The sequence below is a fragment of the Podospora pseudoanserina genome, chromosome 1 (genome assembly GCF_035222485.1).
Source record: "Podospora pseudoanserina strain CBS 124.78 chromosome 1, whole genome shotgun sequence".
NCBI lineage: Eukaryota > Fungi > Ascomycota > Sordariomycetes > Sordariales > Podosporaceae > Podospora > Podospora pseudoanserina.
In genome coordinates this window covers 8,516,531-8,528,953 of record NC_085920.1, presented here as the reverse complement: position 1 = coordinate 8,528,953, position 12,423 = coordinate 8,516,531, and the positions used below count along the sequence as shown (strand labels likewise).

Genomic DNA, 12,423 nt, shown 5'->3' with positions numbered 1-12,423 from the left:
CGATATTCAGAAACGATTCGAGCGTCTCCAAAGTGTCCCCTGATGAAGTGGTGGGTTTGGACAAACGTCAGTGCGCATCCGGTTGCCGGCAACACGATGCGGTTGCGATGCCATGACGCCCCGCAAACATGTGTTTTGTCCATATATTCTGCTGTTATTTGACCGGTCTGCTTCTCCGAACCATGCTGCGAATGTATTACATGATACCACATGATACAACACAGTAGCTAGCTGAGGTTCGGGGTCGATCGGCTTTTGGTTTCTTCAAAGGTTTATGGTTCACCGAGAGCTTCTGAGGCGTCTGATGTTGCCGGTCTGCGGAGGCTGATTGTAGCTTGAGATCGAGTGATACCCGCTGGATGCAGATCGCCAGAGTGCCCACTCGCATGAAACCAGTTTGTGTGTTGAGCAAACCGACCGTCGACCGATTTCTGCGGCTCAGATATGCTTCCTCATACTGCTTTGTATTATTGGCGGCCTGGAAGGGGAACCGCAGACGAACGAAAGAGCGAAGAAATTAAGCATCAGCGGCCGATACTGTCTCACCGTCCTTGTCCGGTACTCCGTTGTCAGTTTACCATCAGACACAGCAGAGTTCCTGCTTGGCGCATCCTGGCCGTGGAGTTTGATATCGTGAAGTTGACCGACGGGCGCATAGACCAAGCTGCTGCATGAGGGTCCCTGGAACTGGTCGCATGTGTCTGAAGTCAGCAGAGCGGCAAGACTGGTGCCAATTGGTCAGAGGAGGGCCGCCTTTTGGGCTGCAGCGCGCGGGATGATCTTTCTTGCATGAGGGAAACGCAAGGCCAACGGGAGACCAGGTTCTCGACAGACACCATGTCGCCGGCGCGCTTCGACGAAGCCATCACGCCCTGCCATGTGTGTTGTTGTCTGTTGTCTGTTGTCTGTTGTCTCGGAGATGAGGGTAGTTCCACGGTGAATCTAGTGAGTGCTCTAGGATCTTGCTGCACGGTGCCATGTGAAGCAACCACAAACCCCGCTGAGGCTTCCAGGTTGGAGGCTAGCTAGCTCGGCACTACTCCGTCGCTCACAGCGCTAGAAGGCCACCAGAAAATTCCTCCCCCGGGGGGCCTGACCCTGACCCTGACCCTGACCGTCCGGTAGGCCGGCTTCAGGCTGCGCATCACCAAGTCACAGGGCTGTGGAAGCTCGCTGACAGGCTTCCATCAACGTTCAGCATGAAAAGATGGTCTGACACTCCACCAAGTCGGGACTGGTGAAGCATTCACGAAAATCAGCGCTGCATACCGAGATCGCCCCTAGCGTAGAGGCTTGGACAGTTCGTCTGATCTAGCGGACGGCATCAGTCCGTCGAACTGTGGGTAGCCAAGGCAGCTTGCATCCCGATTTCGTGAGGCCGCATACGTCCGGTAGGATATCAAATTTCAGGATCGGATTCCGACTTCCCCGTTCGATTGAATGTCGCTGATGTATCGGATGTTGAGGCTGCGGCGCGAGGAACCCCCCGTTCTCTAAAGGGCGAAAGGGCCAAGATAACCAACTGGGAGACTCTGCGGGGGCCGCTAACACAACATCCGCGGGGTGATGCGATGTCAGGATGGCGGCAAGCGGTGAGCATTCATGTGTTGTGAAACCAATACTTTGACGGCTGCTGTGATGTTGAAAGTCGTAGGTAAGAGGAGAGACGTCACAACGTGGGGTTCGCTCCAGTTTCCCAAACGAGCCTCATCAGGCCCTGTCAAACTTCGATACGCGGTGAAAAGCTCGAGATCGACATCATTTCGTTGCCTTGTCTCGTTGTTCTTGAGCATCAACCGGCATCCTTCTCGTTCATGCCCGGGCCACAGGTAGCACCGCGCATGCTGATGAAGGAGGGCAGAAACGACATACTATTACCCGTCGTCGTCAAGCTCCGGTATCGTACAATCGTCTCCGCCTCAGACTCGTACTCCTTCGGTTTGGAGCCTGTCTTCCCCGACACACATGCAAGGTACCCGCAGGACAGCGTTTGGCGCTCTCTTTCATTTGTCCCCCGCGATAGCATGACATCGGTAAGATCGAGTCCCTCAAAGGCTTCAGGTCTACTTCTCGATGCCTCGCATGCAACGAAGCACCAAGCAGCCTAGTGAGGTACGATGGCTGCCCGTTGACAGGTCTCTCCCAAAAACATCATCTCTCTGGATCTCGAGTTGTTTTTTATTTTATTGGGAAACCGCAGGCAGGAAACAGGAAGAACCAAGGTTTACGGCTAAACCCTTCGATAGATGAGTCTGATATACCCCTCTAGGTCAGAGCTCGCCAGAAAGAGGTGCGTCCTCCTACGGTCGTGCATGCTAGGGAGCCATAACAGGAAACCCACCCAGTGACAGGGAACATCCTGGTTATCGATTGCTATCTTCTTTTGGCTGTGGCGCTTCTGCGTCCGCAAGACGCCAGGAAGCCGTTGAACGGCGGAGAGTGTTGAGTGTGAGAGAGATTCGCTTGGTATCCTTGGTTGGCTCCGCACCGCCTGTCACGCTCTTGGGTAACATGGGTCCTTCAACCCAGAGGAGCGGAGTGTGTGAGTTGATACCCGCCCTTAGGTGCGATCGCTCTACCACCCACTCTACACACCCCTCGTCGTTGCGAGTGCCAATCACACTGGGTACTGTACACCCATTCACGGACACTCAGATGCCATACTTGCATCGTATCACCCTGTTCCCTGTCATTGCCTGCCCATCAGCAGTTTTTTCTGCCCATCTACTATCCATCATGTCCGGCTCGGTTGGCAAGGTCCTGCTGCCGCGGTCCACTTACACGTCAAAGCAGCCCCCCGCGAACCAGTCTAGGGTTTCCCCCCAGACTAGGTAGGTAGAGAGAGAGATCACAGACCACGTCAGGGTAGGGGGTGTAGTAGAGTCGACCGAGAAAATCTGTCGAGCGTATGTCTCTTAGTCTCCTTACGAACAGGGACGACATTTCCGTAGCCCACTCGCTCTCATCCTGAATCTCCCCCCTCCTTCCCCTTCCCCCCCTCCCCCCATCCATGCTGATTTCCCCCTTGCTCGGCAACCGGAAAGGCTCTTTTCATGCCGTTGGAGCTTTGCGAATGACTGGACCCGTTCCCAGCTGCCCTTTGGCTCGCCGTTAGGGAACCAAACCGTCCAGGAAATCGTATCCGACTAGAGAGAGTCGTCAATCAACACTGGGCCTCCACTTTGGTCCTCTGCGCAACAACACAAAAAGCCGGCTCCCCCGTTTACATCCGCACCTCGACCACACAGTACATGCTCTACAGCTCAGAATCCTGCCACACATTGCGTCCGTTTGACAAGCAAACAGCACTCGACCACCACTTGACCTGTACCTTTGTCACCATTACGCCTTGTGTCTCGAATTACATTACTTTGATCTCACTTCTATATAATAAGTCTTAGCCTCCAAGCCATCGCTCCTCGACTTCAAGACTCATTCACGACACCAGTGACAGCATCCACCAAGAGCCATCGCCCACAGGAAAATTGTCCAACAACACAAGCAGCAGTATCCCCTGCTCTTTGCTCGCTATTGGTGAGTTGTGGTTGCCTTGACGCAATCCGCTGGGGATCCTCTCAGCGGCGTCGCCCGAGGTTTGACACTAACACGCGCCAGATCTTAGCTTTTTTCCTAATCCAGCACCACGCGCAGGAGCTCTCGCAATCTCGGCCACCCCCCCTTTTTTCGACCTCGGCCCGCAAGCGACGTCTACATCAAAGTTGAGAACAGAAAAACAGACACCGGCAAGATGGCGCTCTCTACACACTGCGTCCACGTATTCCAGATGATCAAGGCGGATAACACTCTGATCGAATGGACGTGCCATTTGTGCCACTCGGGACCCCACTGGTGGATCTATGAATGCCGGTACTGCAAGATCCACACGTGTCGTGCCTGCATGGATGGGGCCTAGGAAGGGCCCCTTGTGCCTGGCACCAGGCTGAGCGGCACCCTGGATCTTGGTTGCGTATCTGTATGGCGTATTAGTGCGCGCGCGCGCCTGTGTGTGTTTGTGTGTGTGTGTGTGTGTGAGGGAGAGAGGAGGGGAGGGGTTTGGAGATTGGTCGTCGTGGTTGGCTTAACGTCGTCCCAGTACAGGTGAGTTGCAGCAACAGAACCAGAGTGCTACCCTTGGGCCTGCGCTCAGACGCACCATTATTACCGTCCAGTGGCGTGCCTTCCCGCCTCTCGCCTGAGAGAGAACCGGCAGGCAGGGCGGTGAACACCAAGCCGGCCTGAAGTGGCCGAGGGTTTTCTCTCTGTGCTTCCCAGGGAGCATGAAAGCCGAGGTGGAGGGGGTGGGTGACGACACTGCGCTTTCCAGCGAGTCGCAGTCGGCCCAATCCTTTTGCTTGCGGCAAAACCCAGTGCTTCGCTCGGTTGGGCCCAGTTGCCCTTGTCGTTTGCCGACAACGGAATCTCAAGAAGCCGTTTGGAGCTAACTAAGGAGTGAACAGTGACAGAGACTTCCCCTAGAATCAGCCCGGGAAGCAGACGAGAACCAGCCACAGACAAGCGGAAGAATTCGGTAGTTGGCAGGGACCGACATGCATCGCGAAGGATGTGTCTCCCTCCAGAATGGGAGTTGTCCTCCGAAAGCCCTCGACAAGATCGTACATTTGCGAAACCGCCGTCATTTTTCCGTCTCGAGACATCTGGTACCTTGTCAGGGCCTGGACATGACCGTTACAACCGACGACCGTTCGATCGTGCAACAGTGGGAACCCGCGATGTCCTGCAGGGTCCCGGGTTGACTTTTTCTGGGGGTCTTGTCGCAAGAGCGGGCTGAGTGTGGGTCCCATCCGTTGTCGCGGATTCACCAGGGTTATTTGGCCCGCAGCGATAACCCTGGTAGCCCTGTCACCAACAACCCTTTCTACCTCCCTCGAACACCGAACCACGACGACCTTCCTCATACCACATGCCGTACCACACAAACTACTACTCACCAAGACCAATTCTGCCTCTCGACTTCGGCCATATCAACCAATTTGGCATCTTGCTTCAGCCTTTTCTTTTCTTTTCTTTTCTTCTCTTCTCTTCTGACAAGCTACATTTTTTCTCTCCTATTCTTATGATGTAATACCCTGCAGAGAACGGCAGGACCACGTTCGCTCGCTTAGGTATTTCACTCGGCTTTTTTCTCTGTGCTATTCACTTTTTAAGGAGTTTCTTCCGGTCAGGCAAGGGAGAGAAGGGCGGGGAGGGGGGACACCGCCCCAAAACAAGAAAGAGACGGGACAGGTACAAACGGATGGGATATCAAACGGGGGGAGGGGAAAGCTTTCATGGATAGTTTTTTTTTTTTTTTTTTTTTTTTTTTTTCCTTTTTTTGAAAGGCGTTTTTCACAAAATTTAGACTGGGAACTATTTAGAAGGGTTTGGGTGGGGAAATATTGGTACGGAAAAGAAAGAATCAGGGAGATGGGAGTTATACTACACAGTATGGGAAGGGGGAAATGCTTCTTTCGGGGGGAATACATGAGGATATAACGGACGAAAAAGTTTTCTTTTTTACTCAAACCCATGGATTCATGGTCTTTTGTTTGTCACGTATTTCAGAAATTCCACGTTCGGCAGCGCGCCGTTTTCTTTCTTTGTGTCTTTGGGTCGGCATCTTTCCACGAGAAAAGAAATCCAAAAAGCTACGCATGTATACAAACGGTTCATCTCCATCTGAGGGCCGAATCCTTTCTTTGAGATGATATCATTGTCCCCTCACCTGTTCTTAAACTTGCCATCGTGATCAAGACCTCCACTCTGTCTCTTCCTCCTTGACCGCCTCTGGATGAGGGGTTTTGGCGTATGGGACACTGATTGACAGGTCACACAAACTCAGCTCGGCTCGATCTTAGACAACAAAAGAAGTCTCGAGCTGGACGGAGAATTTCCGAGACAATCTTGAACAACGCAAGAAAGTAAAACCCAAGTGACAGGTCACGCAAAATACATACACGTTACCCGAGATACGGAGAACAAAAACACCTTACCTTGTGCAAAAAATAAAAACAAAGTTGTGTCTTGTAAGTCATGTGCCACCACCAGCAGATCCGGCAATGATAACTAATACAAGCGAAGTATCCTCGGCCCGCTGGTGTGTGTATCGTTTTACAACAAAAAACCAAATAAAAAAAAAATAAAAAAAACCACGAAAAAAAAGGGCGGGATTTTTCCCCTCAAACATCTTTTTGTGGTTACGGACGGGTAGAGTTGCCCTATTCCCCCTTTCCCCCCTCCTCTTCTTCCCGTTTACGGAATAAGGTGTGTGACTGTGATTTGTAGGTTTGTGGACCATGCCCTGTCTGGTGATGGTAGATGCGTGGTCTTTAAAGGCTCCCATCGAGTCACATGGATGATGACAACACAGGCAGGTGTTCAAAAAGGTCGGGTGCTGTGTGCAACAAAGCATGTGCTAGGAAAGACTCCGAAAATCGGGGTTGGCAGGGACCATCTGTTATCCATCATGCTGAGTCTGTTTTCTTCTTTTGCAGTGCCGGTCCGGTTCCCAGACGGATGTGAGATGCGGGTGGAAAGGGGAGAATGCCAAATAAAAGACGGCGGGAACTCTTTCCATACCTTCCCCGCCTGCCCTCCGGCTGGGGGGAGCCTCCTTGGGGTTTGTGGCTTTCTCGACACAAATAGCCAGACTCTCACGACACAAGGAACACAAAACTTTATACAAATATGTGCCGAGCTTTCAAAAGTCCCGGCGGAAAGAGAGCGCTTGCTGTCGGCTTGTTATTAAGCTCTTTAGTGTTTTGTGTAACTGTGCGACGCTCGACGGTGCTTGTGTTCGAACGGGTGAGGGAGCGCTCGAGCCCAGCTTCTTCTGAGTGATTCAAGTACACGACCGTTTATCCGAGCGAACCAGCTTCCTAAAGGCGTCGTGTCACCTCGCGGAGGTACGGGATGTGGGAACGTTGATGGTAGGTGCGTGAGAGGTGATTTACGGGCATCAAACAAAGGCTCAAAGATTCTCAAGATTATGGTCCGCTCGGGCCTTTGTTCCACAGGAGGCCTGAAAAGTGTGATGGATTTTTTTTTTTCCTTGGTCGGTTGTGAGAAGAGCTAGTAAACGAGGGCCGAGTCAGGAAGGAGGGAGGTGTACGAATGATCCGAGTATCGGTTGTTCGTTCTCTTCTGGTGCTGGGGAGGAGTGCGCGCCCCCAACCTTTCCCGCTATCCGAATCAAGCAACTTGGGATGAACGGGGCTTTGGCACCAGGATACATGGTTAAGATGCATGCGTAACTTTGCTTGTTCTTGGGTCCAGAGAGCTCGGAAGGCTGTCAAGTTCTGCGCTCCAATCACCCCACAGGTAACCGAGGGAAGGTCGGCGAAAAAGAAAGATCGATGTGTGTCCAATGACAAGAAGTGGCTTGCATCCAAGAGGTCTTCTCACCGCTTCAGTCGGGTGAAAGAGCATAAGAAGTTTGTTCACAAAGGACGTGATATGTGGCATATGAGCTCATGGTAAACTATTCAGTCGGAAGGTCTTTTGACCGGCCCTGTCAAACCACAAGCCTCTCGGTTCTGTATTCAATCATGGAGTCTTCAACTTCGGCAGTTGTTCTCGATAACTGTGTGCGGGCCGTTGAATCCATCCAAGCGATCATCCAGACATCGATCTCCCGCAACGCTAGCCTTCGGCGGCTTTTAGTCTGAGCTGGAGACCATCTGAAACTACACTAGCAGGGCGGCATGTGACAAGCCAAGCTGTTAGCGTCCATGTATAACAACACAACGGCGCCGGCACCACCATCAAAAATGCAGATTAAGTGCAGGAGCTAACCCCGATCCTCCCGGACCTGCCGCGCCGTGCCCGGGCCGATTGGTCCTCCGGATGGTGCCCATCGATTGGCAAGAGACACCGGAGGAAGTTCCGCAGAGCCAAGTGTCCCTTCGCTTCACCGACCCATGTGATTAGACCTTTCGTGCGTTTGATGAATGTCGACGGCACTCTGACGGTGTGATGACTGCCTAGTGACCCTCGACAACGCAGTGCCCGGGTGCCCAGGAAGACCTGCGCCTGAAATCTCGGTCCTTCATGCTTGTTGTCAGGAAGCCTGCGTGGCCGGGTCACGCCAAGACCAACAGGGGTGGGTGGCCGACGCCGGTGACCTTAAACTCGAGCAAATTCAGACGGTTATTATTATGCTGTCCAAGTTCGAGTTCGTGGGGTATCTCGGGCATATCCGCCCCAAGACTTGATGGGTTACTGCTTCTGGCAATATCCTCGTCGAACTTCAATAATGTGACGACCAGGGCAGCTTTGACATCCCTGACCCACCAAGGCACATGTTGCATTGGCGGGCTGCTCTGTCAAGGCGCCATTGCCCTGTCTGGGATGCATATAGCTCATGTACGGTTGAGAATATACATATACATAAAGCGGCGGGATATCGCACATGGTCCGCTGCGGCTCGTGGGGTCACTGCTGGTCATGCGGCTGTGAAGAGATATCGTCGGCCCTGCTTATCTGTCAACATATCACCATGCACTTGGTAATGTGATCCGCTCACCGCATATTGCGAGAAATATCGGATGAACCAACGGAGGCTGCCCGAAAATGAATGAGGGACCCAAAGTCCACAGAGGTGCTCACGCCCATGACAAACGCCTGTTTGGCATCATGTGCTGAGTGGGCTAGTGTGTCCAGAAATCAGATTCTCTATCGCAGGACCGATGCCTCGTTTTGATTCGTACTGCCTGCACTCCATTGGCATAATCAGGTCTTGGAGATACAATCGGGAGGTCAGCCATAAGTGTTCAAGAATATCTAGATAATCTCTGTAAGCAAAAGGAAAGAGGTTGATTTCATTTCTGTGGGAAGCCTTCTACTCACTGTGCCTTTGGGGAATTGGGGATACTGCGGGGTAAGCAGGCATGGGGTAGCTCGGCTTTCCGCAAGAGCTATTGAGCTTTTGGAGAATGATATCAGACAAGGAAACAGATATTTATCTTTGCACTTTGTATTCAGTGCTAGCTTTTTCGATGTCATTGACTTCTTCTACGGATTGATAAAACTTGGGGCATTCGACAAGCTAAGAATCCATTGTTCGGCAGTCGCTCAGCCCTACCAGGGGTTCCCCGCAAAATACCCCACATTAAACCGGCAAGACCCGCGCTGCCGTCATGGAGAACAGGGAAGACCTGACGTCCGGCGACTTCATTCCTTTTGAACACAATCCTTTCAGAACTGGCAAGATGACTTCATCACTTCTGCTGTGGCGGCACGACATGTTTGTCCTCCAACCTTCAAGAATCTCGAACTTCCAACCCCCAGTTGTACCTACCAGCCAGTTGCCCTGAACGCTGACAGATCAGGTAAGTAATGATGACGACAAAGACGACAATCTCTTCATCGACGAAGACACAACTCCGGTTCTCATCATGTTCGGAGCTCCGCCAATTCCTCTCGTGCCCGCGCGGTATGCCGTACTCTCTGTCTGGTCGTACAGCCCGGCGTCTCTGGTGGCAAGGCCGAATAGAATCTGCCAATAAGTTTTAAGAACCGCAAGGCTATCTCGATATTTGATTCATCAAGGATACCGCTCCCCGGATCTACACATGTTTTGTCACGTCCGAAGAAGAGTACCAAGACATCTTGGGTTTGAGGCTCACGTGGAGTGGCTGTTTTGTACCGCCATTGCACAACCAAGCCTCGTGCTGCTGATAGGATGCGGCAAGGAAACCAGCTGCCGAATGAGTGATGTGTGTTCAACAACAGCGCCGCTGACATGCATCTTCTGACGACAAGCCGGCACGGGTATCTGTCTGCTAGATCATCTTGGATCAGTCGTGCCCGCTTGTTGGTGATGCTTCATCATATGTTTGCTAATGTTCTCTAGAACCACAACAGTTCGTACACCTGAACCCACTCGGTCGTCTTCCTATCACTACTTTGCATACCGCGGCCGCATGGGTGACGGCCGCCGGCGCTCTTGAGAAGCGAGCGCTTGACACATCCGCTTCGCATATCTTCGCACTCACGTGCATTCCTCATGCGCAACCGTGCCTGGAAACGGCCCAGTCATTGTTCATCTGTCACTGCCGCTTCTACATGGTATGGCCTTGCCGCCAGATGCCGCACAGGGACGCGCTAGCCTGTTGGAACAGACCACATACCTATGCTTTCCACTGCATCTTCCTGTTTCGGATGATCAAGAACGCCCGAAGATGCGTGCTGAAGTTGGACAACATGTTGGCAGGTAGCATGGCCCAGGATTCCCAAACGGGGAGATGCAACCCTCGCGATCACAGGGTCTTCCGTCTTCGATCAAACTTCGAGCTTCTGGTACATCATTTCACAACTTTGGCTACCGTGGCGAGTATATATTTTCTTGCATACCCTCCCCTTGACAAACGACTCAGAAACTAGATCACCATTACTGGATTTACTTGTTTAACAGCTATCAACATGGTTTCCACCACATGGGGCAGATTGGCTGCTCGAGCTCTCTTTTATATGTCCATTCACCGGCTCGGCCACGCTGCAAATGACGCGCCCTACGCCGAAAATGCTGAACTCGCAGCCAAGGTTCTTCAAGACTGGTTTAAACCGCAAACGGGGGGGTGGAGCACAGGGGGTTGGTGGCAGAACGCAAACATTCTTACAGTTTTGACAGACTGGGCTCTGCTTGAGGGTCCAAATCAGCATGTCAATGTTACCGATATTGCTGCCACTACGTTTGTGAATGCTCAGAAGGAGAACGTGCAGATCGGAAAACGCCACAGAGCAGACGAACAGATGGCCTCATCCAGAAAGCACACGCGGACGACGGAGAGCGGTTACCCTAAGTTTATCAACACATTTTACGATGACGAGGGGTGGTGGGCATTGGCTTGGATCAGATCGTACGACCTAACGAAGAAGATCGAATACCTCAGTATGGCGGAAAGCATTTTTGATGATATGAGAACCGGCGCCGACAACGTGTGTGGCGGCGGTATCTTGTGGAACAAGACGATGAGATACAAGGCCGCTATCGCCAACGAGCTCTACCTTACCGTGGCTGCCAGTCTCGCCAACCGGGTGCAGGGTTCCAAAGACCATTACCTTCAGATCGCAAGAGAACAGTGGGTATGGTTTAAGAAGAGTGGGTTGATCAACAAGGACAACCTGATCAACGACGGCCTCAACAGCACCACCTGCCTCAACAACAACGAGACTACCTGGTCCTACAATCAGGGGGTCATCCTGGGTGGTCTGGTCGAGCTCAGCAAAGCCGCGGGCAACGACTCGTATCTCTCGCCAGCGGTCGACATTGCCGAAGCGGCCATCGCCAGTCTACAAGATGAAGACGGCATCCTTCATGAAGCCGACCACTGCGACATACGAGCGGACTGTGGTGAGGATGGGCCGCAGTTCAAGGGTATCTTTATTCGGAACCTGCACTACCTATACAAGGCTGTTCCCAATGAGAAATTCGCGATGACAATCAAGAAGAACGCGGATTCGATCTGGGCCAAGGGCCGGGACCCAAAGACAAATCGATTAGGGCTATCTTGGGTGGGCAAGCCGGAAGCGGGGATTGGCCCGACAGCGAAAACACACAGCAGCGCGATGGACGCGCTGGTTGCGGCGATGGGTGCGGTTGCTGGAAGCAAGTAGGAGTTGACTCCGCCGGCTGGGGATAGCAAGGAGGAGGGTAACAGAGGAGTTCGGAGTTGGGACCGAAGCTGGAAATGGACAGGCGGCTGGACTTTAGCCTTAGCGATGGTTACTTGGTATGGTTACCCACAGCTTTAGAGGGCATTTTTGATATTTCGGGGCAGCAGTAGGGCAAAGGGCTTGAGATGCTACTGGAGGTTGTTCTGTTCTTCGTGCCTGGCATCTGCCATGCCATTTTGGTTCTCTCTTTCGAGTATTGATAGCTTGACTATCAAAACAGCGGTCTTTCAATAGGGAGCTTTTATTTATAACAGAATTAATCCCCTACTGGGGATTCCTCTCCAAGCTTGAGTTGAGGTGTGAGAGCAGACGGCTCATTAAAAGATCCATCCCAGACTCAGTGTAGAACGACACCTGAATCAGCCGAGAAGCAGGTCTCGTGTTGGTATCACACAGTCAGCCATATCTCAAGCCAAGTCATACGGAGATTCCAGGAGTTAACTCCCATATATCCCAAGTGTCGTTGTTCCACGGTACTAAAGTCTTTCTGTTTTCTCATATTTGTCTTTCACAACAGTTGACCAATGGAAGTCCACAGTCAACCACACAACCAACGGGCAGCCTAGGTAGGTACCTGATCATATCACAAAGTCTGCCTTGTAATTCTTTTTGGAAGATAATGGTGTTGCAGAGAGCCATTGTCATCTTCTACCAACAAAAGACAGGCATAGGCAGTGCCAGCAAACAACTAGGAGTCGGGCTCAACCGCTCGAAAGGGAACACGAATGCTTTCTGCAGTATTTGAACATG

General features: G+C 52.2%; 2 protein-coding genes across 2 annotated transcripts; both read left to right on the top strand.

The window, feature by feature from the left end:
- Positions 1–3,748: 3,748 nt before the first annotated feature.
- QC764_123710 (uncharacterized protein) lies at positions 3,749–3,913 on the top strand (the record flags this gene model as incomplete). The annotated part of the gene is made up of 1 exon (XM_062943608.1): positions 3,749–3,913. One exon carries the CDS (start codon positions 3,749–3,751, stop codon positions 3,911–3,913), a length of 165 nt encoding a protein of 54 aa, XP_062806753.1.
- A 6,506-nt stretch (positions 3,914–10,419) lies between these two features.
- Positions 10,420–11,613, top strand: QC764_123700 (uncharacterized protein; the record flags this gene model as incomplete). The annotated part of the gene is made up of 1 exon (XM_062943607.1): positions 10,420–11,613. The coding sequence occupies one exon, from the start codon at positions 10,420–10,422 to the stop codon at positions 11,611–11,613; it is 1,194 nt and encodes a 397-aa protein (XP_062806752.1).
- Positions 11,614–12,423: the final 810 nt, after the last annotated feature.